This window comes from Heliangelus exortis, chromosome 13 (assembly GCF_036169615.1).
Source record: "Heliangelus exortis chromosome 13, bHelExo1.hap1, whole genome shotgun sequence".
Taxonomy (NCBI): domain Eukaryota; kingdom Metazoa; phylum Chordata; class Aves; order Apodiformes; family Trochilidae; genus Heliangelus; species Heliangelus exortis.
The window spans coordinates 18,678,799-18,694,779 of NC_092434.1; the positions used below are offsets into that span (position 1 = coordinate 18,678,799).

The 15,981-nt window shown below is 51.7% G+C and overlaps 1 protein-coding gene across 1 annotated transcript; it reads right to left on the minus strand.

The window, feature by feature from the left end:
- Positions 1-726: 726 nt before the first annotated feature.
- Positions 727-12,334, minus strand: CETP (cholesteryl ester transfer protein). Its single transcript, XM_071757279.1, has 16 exons — positions 11,990-12,334; positions 10,903-11,017; positions 10,028-10,162; positions 9,058-9,128; positions 7,911-7,998; positions 7,734-7,803; positions 7,377-7,437; positions 6,647-6,738; positions 6,254-6,433; positions 5,796-5,846; positions 5,303-5,470; positions 3,803-3,870; positions 3,635-3,677; positions 3,480-3,549; positions 3,065-3,150; positions 727-2,967 (listed from the first exon to the last, which is right to left on the minus strand). The coding sequence occupies exons 1-16, from the start codon at positions 12,132-12,134 to the stop codon at positions 2,893-2,895; spliced, it is 1,518 nt and encodes a 505-aa protein (XP_071613380.1). The 5' UTR covers positions 12,135-12,334; the 3' UTR covers positions 727-2,892.
- Between the last annotated feature and the right edge of the window lie 3,647 nt (positions 12,335-15,981).

Genomic DNA, 15,981 nt, shown 5'->3' on the forward strand with positions numbered 1-15,981 from the left:
CCCACCACCTCACCGGGGCCTCCCACCACCTCCCCTCCCTCTGCTGTTCCCTCCAGACCAGAAGTTGTCACAGCACCCTCACCTCAGCCCCTCTGTAGCTCACCTGGCAGTTCCGTGCCTCAAAAACCCCAAATCTCCTCTGGCTTCTCAAAGCTGGGATGCTGATAACAGTCAAGGGCCCCTCCAGCAACACTTCCAACCTCCTTAGGCTGGAACGTGGGGAAGCAGAGAGCTCAGCCGTGCACCCGCACGCCCCAGCCCCTCTCGGGGTGCCCAGCACGGAGCTTCCCGCACCCCACGGCACTCCCACAGCCGGTGCTGCATCCCGACGCCTTCCCACACCTGCGGCAGCGAGGGCTCCATGGCCACCCGAATCCGAGGGTGTAGGGGGCAAAGCGCTTCCCCGGGACAGCACATGGGAGCGCAGTGCCCGGCCTGGTGCCCCTCAGCACTCGGCCAGCATTTTGTGGAAGGGCTCCCGGCAGGGCCCAGTGCCCCTCGGCGCGGGGCTTGGGCACCATTCTGTGGTTTTTCTGCAGCCCCCCTCAGGACCAGCTGGGGGGGACCACCAGTCACTTCCCTATGTCTTTTCCCCCCTCCAGCAGGCTCCCCGCTCCCCCGTATGAGGGCAGACATCTTTCCCAGCCTCAAGGGCCTGCCACCAGCGAATGTCCCCAGCAGACACCTTCCCCTGGTGGGTCAAGGCAGCGGGGCAGAGAAAAGACATTTTTCATGCAATTTCTTTTTTATTAATGCTCATCATTCTAGTGGGGTGTCATTCAGGAGGACCAGAGGACACTGGCTTGGTGGAAGCTGGTTCCCATAGCCCTCAGCAGACATTGCCAGGGAGAGAGAGCCAGTGTCACCAGAGCATTGGTGGCTTCAGAGCAGGAGGGGGCACAGGCAAGGCCTGAGGCAGCCCTGAGGCAGTGATGGAGGCAGCGATGGGAACGTGGTGGGAAGGGACAGAGATGGAAAGTTGCCCACTACACCAGGGCTTCTTCAGGGCCACTGCTGGCCACACCAATGCTATCATGTCTTTCCTGCCTCCTGGTTCCTGCTGTGATGTGGACACGGCTGGTTGAGACCCTGTGAAATAAACCTTCCTTGGCTGCCATGGAGCAACCAGAAAAGTCAACTTCCTTGGTGTGCCAAGGCCATCTCTGCCATCCTTGGCACCGTGGACACTGGAGAAATGTTAAACCCAGAAGTCATGTGCAGCATGGATTGCGTTGTGCTCTCCTGAGGGCTCACTGGCCTCTGGCTTTGAGGGTGGGAGACGAGGGGGTCAGAGGGGTCTGGCTCAGGAGGACACCCATGGCAGTGCCAAGGGAGTCACCAACATGTCCTGGGAGCCCGAGAAGTTGGGGTCACTCTGCCACCAGCCTCGCAGGGCTCTTTGTGGGAGCCCCAACCTCAATACTGCTTGGTGTGGGAGGGGAACATCAGTCTGTGCCTCCCTGAGGTTGGTTGCCTGACACCTCTTCCAAGTGAAAAAGCATTTTAAAAAAGGAAGTATGAATTGGCATAGGAAAACAAGTGAACTGATGTCAGTTATTAACTAAATAAGTAAAACTTTAAAGTAAAACTTTAGGGGGGAAAAAATCACATTTGAGAACAAAAGAGACATGCAGAATAAAAAATAGGGCTCACATAACAGTGAAACAGTAAAAATCAGGCAAAACCAGATTCCAGTCAGAGAGAAACATATCCCAAGAAATCAATAGCCTGGCCTTGAGCCAGACCTGCAAGAGATGAAAGGGATGGGAAGGAGCACTGCCCACCACTTATTTTGGTTACAGCATTGAGCACTGGGTAAAAAAAAATTGAGTAATTGGACTCCCTGTATTAACATTCATTACTGTATTAATGAGCTATTAACATCCTAAAATCCCCACCCAGAGGCTGGAGGGACCTCTGCTAACAAAGAGCCCCTGACCCTTTGGGCACACACAGGGGAATTTTTGGGAACTGACACTTTAAATGGAAGAGAGGGATCAGTTAACCAGCTGTGGGTGTGAATGGTAGAACAGTGTTAGAGATAAAGATCTTTCTCACTATTTTGGGTAGCACTTATGATTTGGGAAAGTTGAGCCTGCTTTGTGGAATGCCTCCCTGCTCCCCCTTCTGCACAGAGCCGGGAATTAAAGCAAATGTCTCGGCTCTGTGTGGATTGGCACATCTGGTAACAGAACCACTTCAGATGAAGGATTGTGCTGTAGTAGGAAGGAACAGGAACCTGACAAGACACTTAGACTTTCTCTTATAACCTCTTTGGCTTCCTTAATTTTCATTGATTTTCTCAAGTTTTGCTCCCACTGTTTTTACATCAGGGTCATAGCAATTTAGCTCTAAACAGAGTCCACAGGCTCTGTAAAGAAAGAAATATTCATGTCCCATTTACCTTCCTCAGCCATACCCATGTCTTTAGCATAACTGGTTCTGAGCTTCCTCAGATTTTTGGTAGTATCATTTGAATCGCTTAAGTCTTGGCAAAATTAGGATCCTCTTGGCTCAGAGGGTAGAAATGAAAACCCTGGGTCAGTGAAGAAGGTATTAACATTTCCAAAACGTGACATCAGAGGTGCCAAAAGGTGGACACAAAGCCTGTTCCTGCTGCCTCCCCTGAATACCGACCCAGAGTCCAACCCATACTTCTAACACCCAGGTCCTCTAAAGATCCTGAAAAGGCAGCATGTGTAGAGGTGCAGACTTCAAGATCTTTGCAGAAGAAAGGTTCTGTGGAAATACAATTTTTATAAAACTGGAGCATTACTCAGGAAAAGAAAATTCAACTGAAGCTGATTTAAATCAGTTCATCTTGTAGTTGGTTCACCCACAATCTTTCTGTTTTCACACAAGTTCTGGTGCTGCTTTATGATGAGATCAGCTCTATAATCTTTCCTCAAGGAAACCAAGGAGCAAATGATTTGGGAAGCTGAAATCAAGTTGTACAATTACATATCCCTACAAAGGAAAGAGAAAGAAGAAAAGTATTGTATCAGTTTATGCCACACTCCCCAGAAGGACTTCTGACAGCCATTTGTTTCTGAACTCTGCTTACCTCTCTTGTGATGATCTCAGGATTTTTTATATCAAATAGGTGAAGCCCTTTGCTGTTCAACAGTGAAGTCAAAGCCAGTTCAATACCTGTGAAATCAATAAGCCCACCCAGCTATGGGTACAGCCATCCTGGCATCCAGCTCATCACCTCCTCCAACCTTGTTTCCCTGTTGCCAAAAGCCAATTGTGCCCCAGGGCCCCCCAACCTTCAGCCTGATGGAAACCTCACTTTTCCTTTGTCCCAGCCTTATACAAAGGGATCCCCATTCCCCAGGTGAACCCTGCTAAAATTCACATCAATAATGTGGTCCCCTCCCACCAGCTGTCAGGGTTATTGGTGTGGTTTTTAGTGCTTAGGTTTAGGAGATCTGATGTTGGACACTTTGGGTCAGTACTTCCCCAAAGAGAACACTTACTTGAAATCACTTCAGGGATTCCAACAACTGAGATAATTGTCTGCAGGAAGTTTCTTAGTGATGGGTCGTTCTAAAAGCCAGAAAATTCATACAGAAAGGTTTTTAAGACATTATTTAGCCACAAATGACCTAGAGAATACTTATGTAGGACTTACCCCATTTGGATCAGCTGTGCATTTAAAGGCTTTAAACTCTGTCCTGAAGGGAAGGAAAAAAAGGGGGGGGAAGGTCACTAAGGACTGCAGAGATGCTTTTTTTGTTTTGCTGTTCTCAGGCATGGACTAAAACGGGCAATGAAGCCCTCGGGAGACCACAAGACCAACCTGGAGTCCACAGGGTGCAAGATGAGTTTCTTCTCTGCATAAGCAGCCTGGATGGTGACTGTGGTTTCCTGCAGAAAGGTAATAGCAGAGTTGAGATGCAGCTCATCTTGCCTCATAGCAGGGATTGCATTTGGCAATTTTGGGTTACTCTGTATGGCCCAGAGTTCAACATCAGCCTGGATTTACCTCCAGATATCACTAGAGGAGGTCAGCATTTCACTTATCCATTCACATCCAACAAACTCCCCTCTGCTGCCTCAGCCTCTGGAGCTCTAGACTGGCTCATCCATAGGGCTGATGCCTTTGCCATTTTGTGACTCAAATCCTGCACAGGGAATGGTTATGTAGGGTGTATATAACATGCAGGATTATCAGACTGGATGTGGACAAACCATCTCCAGGGCAGCCAGGACTACCACAAATATTCTTATGATAGTTTTTCAATTCGTAACCAAATTTAAAAAAAAAAAAAAAAAAAAATCAATCTCTGCATTCTGGTCATTTGGGCTCATTTTTTCACTTGTGCTTCTGTGCAAATGTTCCTTTGTTAAAAGGTCCCAGGTCACAGCCAGGGGACTGGCAGGCTAAGGGCAGATGGCATCCTGAGAGCCACCATTGTAGGGACCAGCTCTGGTTCAGTGCTTCTGGAGTCCTATCAGAAACTGGCTTCAAAATATCACCATGCATAGAAACCAGCAGTGCACCTTCTCCCCTAACACCCTGCTAACATGGGATACAGGGGGCAGGAGGTCCCTATTCCCTATTCCAGCCCTGCAGAGGATTACAGTTTAGCCCTTTAAAAAGAGTCTGCTCTGCCCTCAGGCAGAGGTTTGCTTTTGTGCAGTATTTAGTGTCTGTACCAGCCCCATAATTACAAGGCTGGACAAACACTGCTTTCTTGTGACATTACCTATCACAGCAAGGCTGTTGGCATTTTTTTTCTGCCTGCTTCCTTTCAGTATAAAGCAATTTTGGGTAAAACACAGCGTGAGCAGGAACTTTCATAGAGATGAAAAGGTTACATTTGGAGCTTTGCACTCTTCAGAGCTGTATCTACATTTCAGAGACAACCACTGTCTAAGTGAGGGCCAGAGATAGAATTTGGGAACAAGGGGATTTCAAAAGAAATACATTACCATGATACCTTCATCCTCTCCTAAAATACCTCAGCTAAAGGAGCTGCACTGTGTCCCATGCAGCTTCATGAGGGCTCATCAGAGGTTTCTGGTGCTGCACTGACCACCTTGCACAGAAGCCCTGGCCCACCCTAACAGAGGAGGTGCTGAGCCAACATGGTCACTGTCATCATTCCCAGACTCAAGTAACAAGGGAGAGGTGGAAGCACTGAAAGGAACTCCTATGCCTTCACCTCCCATGGTTTCGCCACCACCCCCTTCCCAAGGGCTCTTTTCCATCCCTGTCCCAAACCATCAGGAGTGGCCCAGACTCAGGACAGAGCCTGTCTCAAGGTCCTCAGGGTCAGGAGAAGCTGGAACTAACCTTCTCCATGTACAGAACCATCTTGGGATCTTCTCCTGGAGGAAAGATGCTGACCTCCACTGCTACCAAGGACTTCACAATTGTCCCTTCAGTCTGAACAGAGATTTGGGGATGGGAAAGACTCCACACCTTGGCCACTGAGTCGTTATAGGAGGTGCCTTGAAAAATCTTACCAAAAAAGGAACAACAGAAAAGTCAGGCTTTTTCTATACCAATTTCACACCAACTTGCCACCAGAGCTGCATCCCCTTTGTAGCCCCCAACACCTCCTCCAGCATTCCCAGAAGCCAAATAACTCAGCCAGGTTCCAGGGGAAGCAAGCATGGAGGGTGGAGAACTCTTCCTTGCAAAGCCCAGCAGTTTCTCCATCAGTACCTGGTTTTCCCCACCAGCCCCACCCAAGACTCTGGAATTGTTGAGGGAAGGACAGGAGATGTGACAATGCAACAGAAGCCATTTGGGAAGTTCCTCCCTTGAGATAAAACGCAGTTACCATCTGCACTGCCTTCCGCTGCTCTTCAGTGTCCTCTGCTTCAAACAGTGCCTTCAGAAAAACACAGAAACAGCCAAATGAGAGAGGGGGTTCTGGTTGGCTCTGGTGCAGGCTGCATGGACTGAGGTGCTGAGGGGTGGCCAGTTTGAAGGCACAGCTGGGTGCCTCCTGAGCTCCCCTCCTGTCTGCTGCAGCACTCCCACAGAAAATCACACCACTCCACAGCTCAGCAGACAGGTCACTGTCAGCTGATGTCATTGCTCTAAGGGATGATGCCACTTGGCAGCACACACTTGCTAAGAAGGCACCAATTTCTGACCAGGATCACATATGGTGACTCCTATAGATTTGTTTCTTTGACAGAAACCGTCTCCCACCACAAAACAGTGGAGAGCTTTTTACTCTTTCAGCAGAACGTGATGTATGAGGTAAGGAGGGAATCATCCCAAAACAGTCACCTGCAGCTTCTCCCCCCGGATGGTCAACACCAGGCGCTTATCCAAGAAAGCTGCCAAAGCCAGGGAGTTGAGGATGTGTTCAGAGAGCCAGAAGTAGAGCATCCGGGACTCAGTCAGCAGCGACGGGGAGAAAACGGAGTCACTGAAGACACCAGAGTAGTTCTTGTACAGTACCAGGCCCTTTAAAGAAAAGCAAGTGAGTTGGGCCACAAGCAGCAGGGAGAGAGGACAAAATGTCATCGTCACTGGGAGGCAAAGGCCTGGCTGGCTGGAGTGAGAGCAGAGCAAGGTGCTGAGCTGGGGGGAACTGCACGGCAGCCAAGCACCCACTGCTCCTCCAGCAGCCATCAGCACCAGAAACCTCTGCTCTCTGAACAGCCCCAGTTACTTTACCTTGTGATGTGATTCTAGGTAATTGGCTTTTATTAAAGGAGCTGATGCAAGGGAGATATCGACTTTGATATCCCCATCCTGGACAAAGTTTTCTGCAGGAAGAAAACACAAAAACTTCATACCAGAAATATGACCAGAAACAGAGCTCTCAAGACAGGTGCTTTGAGGACTTGCTGCAGAAGGTGACTCGGAGTTACAAAAGGACACAGAGATAGAGCTGGGCTGTCCCACTTTGGGTGCTAGTGCTGATCCTGATACTGCTCACTGGCTTGGTTTCTCTACTGTGAAGTATGGGTATTTACTCTCAGTTTTGCATTCTGCTCCTCTTCTCTGCTATTTTGGGACTGGAAACCATGGGAATATCTTCAGCAGGGAGATCTTCACACAGATCTCAGCCCCACACCTCCAATGCTTGCTCCTGTTCTAACCAACATCAGTCCATCTGCAGCAGTCCTCCCCCTCTGGTCATTGCTTAATGAAGCAGAGACAACTTACAAACAGAAATGTGTCTGTCAACAAGTGCAATCACACTTAAAAATCAGCCTCATGCAGAAAATTCAAAGCATAGCATTGTTGAATTTTATTTTGTTGCTGGGTGGAGTCTTGGGATTCCACATACATTTGCAAAGGACTTTTTGGATGGATGTGGCTGTTGTCCTGCTGGGGCTCAAATGTTAAAAGTTTAATTAAAAAAAAAAAAAAACAAAGGAGAAAAAGAAAATATATTTACCTGCTAAATCTTGCACAAAATTTGCCAGCATCTGGGCAAGAAAATTGATTTCTTTGCACACCTGCAAGAGGAAAAGAGGGGAGAAACTGAAGGTGAGGGGGTAAGATTCTTGGGTTATGGAGCTGAGCTGGGTGTCATGGTGGGATCTGGGGGCTGTGGGTCAGCGTCCATCAGAGACAGTGTCAGTGCAACCCCCCATCTCACACAAGCTGGGTTTCTTTGTGGGTTCTATTTATTTGTCTTATTTTTTGCACATACTAAAATTCTATTGCCATTATTTTGTGGGTGTACATGAGCAGAGGAGTGTCTGGCATGAGCCTGACCTTTCCTCTGCCCCCAGGCAGCTGCTGTCCTTACCTCTCTCTTGAGAACAAGCTTCAGAGTGAAGGAGATGAAGTCAGTGAAGAGCTGCTTCAGCCAGCCTGGCCTGGGCAAGACAGAGAGCAGAGAGTCAGGAACCACCCAGCAGCCCCATGGTGGGCAGTGCCAGCCCCTGGCCAGCTGAAGCCCCGGGCTGGAGGGGTACAGACTCACTCCTTGTCTCCTTGGAGGTGCAGTGTCAGTTTGTGGAAAGCCAGGTAGCAGTCTGAGGCATCAGCAGCCACCTTGTCCTTCTGGCATCCTGCACGGGAGGGAAGGAAAAGAGTGGATAATTTGCTACTCAGACAAAGAAGACAAAGTACACTTTGCAGACACCACAGACCTGGAGCAGGGCATCACTGCAAAGGGGCAGCCAGAGCTGCCCACCCCTCCTGGGGAATGTTCCCCTTGGGAATGTTCCCAAAAGGCCCTGCAGGGTGGGGGCAGATGGGGCTACCCTGTACCTGGATGGAGAATCTCTCCTGGCAGCTCCAGCTCAGCTGGCCCACCAAACACCCTTCTTCATCCTTCACTTAGGTACCTGTGTGCTTTGCTTGCTTCTCTCACCAGGGACTCAGTTGTCCCCTGACATCATCCAGGAGAACCAGGGCAGAAGGTGTAATCCCACAAACCAGAGCAAGGAGGGAATTAAGTTGTATTGCAAAAAGCTTGAATCTTGCAACACACTGACACTGAGAGATTCACACTGCACCCCTCCCACTGGGAGAAAATCTATTTTGAGGCAGGAAAATATATTTTGAAGGCACCTGTGATAAGCCATGTTCCTCTCACTCCTTACAGGAGGCAGATGCCTGTGTCCCTTTCTAGTCTAAGATCTTCCTTAGGAAGAGGATTCGTTTCCCAGAGCACACTGTGGGCCTGACCTGAAGACAACTGAAAAGGTTGTAAGGACTGTAAGGCCATTCCAGCCTCCTGCACCACACCCTCATTTGGCTCAAGTCTTTTGAAATATCTCCTTAGTTTTTTTTCAGATCATCCTGAACAGCAGGAGATGAAAAGCTAATCCTGAAGAGTCTAAAAGGCCAGACTTCTCTTCACTTGCTGCTAGTGAAAATCAGCATTATTTTGCTGACATGATTTGTACCAGCTTTCACTGCTTTGATCCATTTAAACCAAGGCCTCTGATGGGCACATTGTCTCCTATCCCATGTGCACAGGGTGGCAGAGATCCACTTCCAGCCTCTGGATGCCATCTGATCCCCACAGGGGTAAGCAGAGCCAGTCAGGGCTTGCTGCCCCCTGCCCAGTCCATCCTGCCCACAACCCCCCACCCAGCAAGCCACCCCCAGTGGGTACTTACTCAGCTCAGTGTTTATCTGGAGGTCAATGGAAGAGTCAATTTCGAAGTCAACTGAATGAAAAAGGTTCAGACTGTAAGGGGAGAGGAGAGGAGAGGACATTCAGCTGCTGGGAGCAGCCTCTCCCTGACCACACATCACCCTGGGCCTTGCACTGTGCAGACCTCAGCACATGGCAGCCCCTCTCCCCCTCCCAAATCCTCCAGCTTTAAATCACTGCAAACCACTGCCTGAGCAGCACTTGGGCAAACAGAAGCATTAAAGCCCCTTTTATCCCCACTCAGAGACAGAAGAGTGAAGGAGACAACTTGTATGTACTGGCCACCTTGCCTCCTCGTACAGGGGGTGACAGTGAGGGTGGGAAGGCAGAGAGCAAGATGTGCAGAGCAGCAATGGGGTCAACAGCACTGCCAGCAGGTAAAACCTTCCCTGGCTCAGGCAGTGCTGCTGCTGCCCAGGGGCACAGCCCCTCCACATCTGCTCATGCCATGAGCACATCCTGCCTGTGGGCAGCAGCTCCAGCTGGGGCAGCTCTGCTGGGCAGACCCCAGGCACCCCCCCCGGCTACCCCCAGGCACCTACGGGCACCCCCAGGAACCCCCAGGCACTTCCAGGCACCCCGAGGAACCCCCAGGCACCTCCAGGCACCCCAGGCACTCTGAGGAACCCCCAGGAACCCCCCCAGGCACCCCTGAGCATCCCCGGGCACCCCCCCAGGTACTTCCAGGCACCCTCACACACTTCCAGGCACTCCCAGACACCCCCAGGCACCCCCCCAGGCACCTTCAGGCACCCCAAAGAACCCCCAGGCACACCCCCCCAAGACACCCCCAGGCATCCTGAGGAACCCCCAGGCACTTCCAGGCATCCCAAGGAACCCCTAGGCACCCCCAGGCATCCTGAGGAACCCCCAGGCACCTCCAGGCACCCCGAGGAACCCCCAGGCACCCCCAGGCCCCCCCAGGCACTTACAACCAGGCCCCAGCATAGCCGTAGGTCAGGGTCCCTTTGAAGACGGCCGTCACGTTTTTAATGGTGATGTGGATGGCATTGTCCTCCCTCAGCTCCACCTCACTCTGCTCGATGGACAAGTCATTGACCTGGATGCTGGGAACGACAGAAACCCACTTTGTTCCCAGTTTCAGGGCCACTTTCTGTGACTGGTTCCTGAGGAGCTGGGGGCTCCAAGGGGCCTCTGCTGACTCCGGACCTTTTGCAAAGCCCGGGGGCTGCCCAGGAGCAGCGGTGCTTTCACTGCTGCTCCCCTGCAATGCTCAGACACGGGTGAGGAGGGATGCTCTGAACAGGAAACCTGGAGCTCTCCTCTGGGCCAGGAGCTCCATCCTCTGTTTGCACCACTCCGTTTTTTGTTTTGTTTTGTTTGGCCCCAAATAACAGCAGCAAACCCCGGCCTTGTTTGTCACAAAGCGTGGCCAAGTGACATCCAGCTGACACGGGTGGCCGGGCAGCCCGACCCTGTCCCCGGGGCCACTCGAGTGCCATCTGTCGGTGCCAGCCCACCCGGTGCGTGTGTCCGCGATGTGCTCCACGCACCGCCTGCCCCCTGCCCACCGAGTCGGGACAGCTCTGGAATAACAGCACAGCAGCAGCAGAAACCTCAACCTGCGGGCTGTCTGCAAGGCAAAGCTCAGAAAATGGATCTGCCGGGCTCCAGCTCTTTGCTTTCCCCTGGAACCGCTGGAGCGAGGCTCCCTCCAAGGAGAATTTCCATTCCTCTGCAGCAGCCCCACACCTCCCCTGGCACAGACACAGACACAGACACAGACACAGACACAGACACAGACAGACACACAGACAGACACACAGACAGACACACAGACACTCACTTGGTCAGCCCGTAAGCCACCTTGCCGAGGAGCCGCATGGATTTTTCACCGGTGATGTTTGGGAAGTTGGCGTTTCTGAACGCTGCTTGAATGACCTGTGCTGTTTCCTGGTTCACTGCCGGTGGGAAAAAAGGACAAAGACACCAAACTGCAATCAGTCCTGGATGCACAGGGGTTCTGCATCCTGGATGAAAGCACTGTGGCAGGGTGTTATCCAATGCCTTTCCACTTGGTTAAGAAAGCACTAGAGTAAATTAAAGAAAGCTTCAGAGTAAATTAAAAAATTAAAAATCTGTGACTTGAACAGCTGATGGCAGCTGGGGACACAGCAGCGTGTGTAGCTCAGCAGTCACCTCCAGGACTGTTACCAGGGAATCCATCCCAGCTTTCACACACCTCAGAAGCAGAGATTTTGGAAAGGGTGAGGATGTGCTCATCCTCACACCACATGAGCTCTTGACTTCACCCCAGCACTTTTCTTGGTTGCTGCTCACTTGTTTTGCAGTCAGCTTTTTGGTCTCCTAATGAAAACTCCTGGGATCAAAGCTCCTGTACCAATTTTCCTAAAGTTACCCAGCACATTCCAGCCTCAGGCACATTCCTGTACAGGATTTTTTCCTTCCAGGAATACCTTCTTTTAGTTTGGCCCAGCACCCTCCTCTGCATGCAGCTCTGTAGGAGGGGATGGGTCAGACCTGTTCTCAGCCTTTGCAAAGAACTGATTGTTCCTCCCCATACCTGCAAGCACCAAAAACCTTTGCAAATAAATGCACAGCAGTAAAAAAAACAAAAAACCCTTTACTCCAGGAGCTGAGATTGCAGTGAGATGAGAAATCACACATTTGCCCCAAGCCCTCAACAAGGAGCATTGCTAAAACTTTGGACTGAGAAGAAGGCTTTGGGATGCTTTCCCAGCTCCTGTGAGAAGTTCAGCTCAGGTGCCCATGCTTTAACCCACACTCCCTGGCAGATATTAATACATCATCCAAAACAATTTCCACAAGAGCTGGGGAAGCAAGAAAACCCCTCCCTTGGCCAATTTCTCATCCTTAACTTCTCCTAAGAGGGAGGGGGGCACAGGACTTACAGAGCAGTGCTGCGGGTTTGGTCATCCTGCAGACAATCCCTGTGGCACTGTAAGGGAAGGGCCCAAACTCACAGGCTGCTGATGCATGGAAAAGCATCACCAAGATCCCGAAGTTCTCCAGCCTCATCCTGCCAGCCCAGAGCATCCTCAGCCAGACTGGAGCTCAACTGGTTCTCGACCGTGGCAAAGGCTGCTTTCATACCTCCAAGCAGAGCTTGTTCAAAGCAGGACATGACCTGCTTCCTCCACTTATCAAAACTCATCACACGTTTCCTAATCTTCCTATAGTTTCCTTAATACCCCCCAAGCTGCACGCTGCCTTCCTCCTGCAGCAGGCATTCAGGATGAAGGACGTGGCTCTCCTGCCAAGTCTGCTTCAGCCCAGGACATGCACGTGTTGAGGAGGGCAGAGAAGGCTGGAGGGGGGTAGAGATGGGAAGGGGATAAAGTCAAGGGAGAAGCCTCACACTTGGCCTCCAGCCAGTTCACCAGGAGCATCCCGTATTTTGTATTGTTGCAGCAATTTCCCAGCAAAGCCCTCTCTGAAAGGTACCCACGTTATTCAGTGCCCCCTCTCCCCTCTCCAATTTTAGGCACAATGTGGGGAAACTGAGGCACACTCCTGGGGAGGATCTCTCTCCTGGTACTGCTGAGTGAACTCCTATCTCCAGCATCCCCAGAGAGCTCCGTGACCAGAGAGCTGGGGTGCCCTCTGCCAAATTTGGGGACCATCTTTGTTTTGCCACCTTCCAGATGGGGAAAAACCTTTTAAGCTGGAGCCTTTTCTGCATCTATCCTCAGCTGCTATTTGGGAAAAATCAGAACAAAGTTTGCATCCACACCTAGTGTATGGCTGCTCTGCATGCCACTGTTCCTCTGCAATCCTGTTGTGGTACTGGGCCCATCCTTAAATGAGCTCCAGGACCAAAGAGAGTGAGTTTACTTCAGCAACAGAGTTCCCAGCAGTTCCTGTGAGCCATTTTTGCCAGCAAAGACTGACAGAGCAGGGGATGCCACCCAGAGGGACCCTGGCAGGCTGGAGAGCTGAGCCCATGCAGACCACATGAAGCTCATCAAGGCCAAGTGCTGCACCTGGACCAGGGGAATCCCAAACACAAATAGAGGCTGGGTGGAACATGGATTGAGAACAGCCCTGAGAAGGACTTGGGGGTTGATGAGAAGCTCACCATGAGCCAGCCCAGAAAGACAGCTGTGCTCTGGGCCACTTCACCAGCAGTGTGACCAGCAGGTGAGGACTGCCTCCATTCTCTGCCTCCACTCTGGTGAGACCCCTCCCTGCTGGGTCCAGCTTTGGGGACCCCCCCCACAAGAAGGACATGGAGCTATAGGAGTGAGCCCAGAGGAGGCCATGGGGATGCTCTGAGGACTGGAGCAGCTCTGCTATGGGGACAGGCAGGGAAAGAGCTGGGGTTGTTCAGCCTGCAGAAAAGGAGCCAGGGAGATCTCACAGCACCTTCCTGTACCTGAAGGGGCTACAGGAAAGCTGGGAAAGGACTTTTTGCAAGGGCATGGAGTAATAGGATAAGAGGGGGAGGGTTTTAAAATGGAAGAGTGGAAATTGAGATGAGATATTAGGGAGAAATTCTGTCCTGTGAGGGTAGTGGGCCCAGAGAAGCTGTGGCTTCCCCATGCCTGAAGTGTTCAAGGCCAGGATGGATGGGGCTTGGAGCAACCACTGGCCCAGTGGGAGCTGTGGAACTGGATGATCTTTAAGGTCCCTTCCAACCCAAACCGATCCATGAGAGGTGAGATTGGGAACAGTCCTGAGGAGAAGGACGTGGGGGTTGGTGAGGAGCTCACCACGAGCCTGCAATGTCCAAGGCAGCAGGAGCACATTCCAGCCGCTGGGAAAGCCGAGGTGCCCGTCTCCCTGCCCTGCCTGGCAGATGCTTTGTTCTCCCTGTGCCGAGCACATTTCCTCCGGGGAGCCCCCCCACCCTGTGGCTCTGTTTTCTTCCTGAGTTGAGAAAGTGAACGGCCTCGGGTACCCCGGGAGGCACTGTCGGTCACTCACCCCCCCGAGGGAAACACTCCGGGCCTCTCCCGGTTTGCTGCAGGGTGACAACAGTGACAGCTCTGTCCCACCGATGGAAAACCTCAGCAGCACCCATACCCACCTCAGGTGGGCACCCACAGAGCACCCACAGCCAGCCCAGCACCAGCACCTCACCCGTGTGCTCCCTGCCCCGGCCTGGGGGGTTCCTTACCGGGAGGCTGCAAAGGGCACAGCCTTTTACAAAGGGATTTATATCAAAAAGGCTTTAAACTGGTGACAGCTCTGGTTTCTGTCCTCCAGCTCATGGCCCCCCGGTAGCTCCAGGGCCTGGGGGGGCATCCCTGGGCACTGCAGCACAGAGATCAGAGGCAGAGAGGGACCCGGTGCTGCTGAGTGTCACACAAACCCTGCCCGTGACACAGGAAGGACACGGTCCTGTTCAGAGCAGGACACAAACTCGGGAGCCTTGCCTGCAGTTTAGGTTTTTCTGGCAGAGATCTGGAGAAGCCTGCAGCAGGGAAGCAGCCCCAGTGCTGGCAGTCACTGCGAATGGGAATGAGGGGGACCCAGGAGGCCACAGCCACCCCTCTGCCCTGGCAGCAGTTGAAGGATGGATGAAGGAAAGGGAAAAACAGAGACTTTTGATACAGGGGCATTTGTCACCAGTGCCCCAAGGTAGAAAGAAGACAGAAAGAGCCAAGGACCCAGAGCCAAGGTGCTGGTCATGGCAGATGTGCATTCCAGGCCCCATCACCACTTCAGAGGCTGCTGCTGCTGAGAGACAACGTGAGCTGAGAGCAAGTGAGGACAGGGGACTGCCGGGCATTGACCTCCACCCAGCAAGAACAGGAAGGCTGGAGACTTTCTGCCTACAATCACAAAAGTGTGTGGAACACGGAGGTGCTGCAAGCATCCCTGCCCTGGAGTAACCAGGCAGAGGCCAGGGCAGCAGGGCACAGCAGCCCACCCCCTCCCAGTGCAAGGTCAGGCTAGCAGGAGGCAGGTCAGAGGTAAAAACCTTCAGAAAGGTTAAATTCGGCTATGAGGAGGCAGGGCAGGCTTTAAAACCCAAAGTAAGGTTAAATGCCCAAGTTGCTGTGTAGTCCTTGCAAAGGGGGTGCTGGAAGATGTTTTGATGAGCATGTGCTGTGCCAGGCTGTATCTCAGGGCCATGCAGGCACACTCACCACCTTGCTATGGGTTATTGCAGAACTGGGGTTGTTTTCCCCAATCTCCAGAGCAGAGGTCCATCACAGTGCCATTAATCTTTGTGCTGCATTGACACAAATGTTCAGTGTTACCCTGCAGCTGCTTCCTGAGATAGCTTCCCAGGTAGCCTGGGAATTCTGCTCCATCAGCAGGATGGGGTCCAGCACCTCCTTCAGGACTCCTACAGGAGGACGTGCCCAAACTTGGCTGCCTCCACCTTGCACAAATCCCACACTCAGCAGCACGAGGCCATGGTCAATCCCACACCACCAGCAGCAGTGCAGGCCCTGTCCAGCACTGCCCAGCCCCATCAGCAGGAACCCTGGGTTGGAAAGAGATTCAGCTTTGAAGAGATGTTAAAAAGTGTGATCATGGCAGGCACAGATGTTAGGCAGCAAATAAACTCACAAACTCCACTTCTAGAATTGTGAGATTTTAACAGACTATAACTGGGAAGGGTAAGCCACCCACAGGAGGTTTCTTTGGAACAATGAAATTTCACATGGTTTTCCATTAAATTCTCCTGAAACCAACCAAATTTCTTCTGTTCTCTAGGAGTATCACCCATAACAACCTCCAAAAGCCAAAAAACAAGTTGGCACACACAGGTGGCCCTGGGTCAGACTGGGGTTTCCACAGCTGCAGCTGGCAAGGGCACATCCAGACTGAATTAGCAGCAAATGCAGGTTTCAGTGCTAATAAAAAAATTCTGTGTTCTGCAGTACAAACCAGTGACAAGGCAGAGGCCTAGAAACAGCATCTCCAA

Excerpts from the sequence above, each read along its gene's own strand:
- CETP (XM_071757279.1), bottom strand. The coding sequence starts at position 12,134 with ATGCTCTGGGCTGGCAGGATGAGGCTGGAGAACTTCGGGATCTTGGTG. Across the intron at positions 10,163-10,902 it reads GTGGCTTACGGGCTGACCAA|CATCCAGGTCAATGACTTGT; the intron begins GTGAGTGTCTGT and ends TGTCGTTCCCAG. Across the intron at positions 3,151-3,479 it reads AATCCCTGAAGTGATTTCAA|GTATTGAACTGGCTTTGACT; the intron begins GTAAGTGTTCTC and ends TTGATTTCACAG.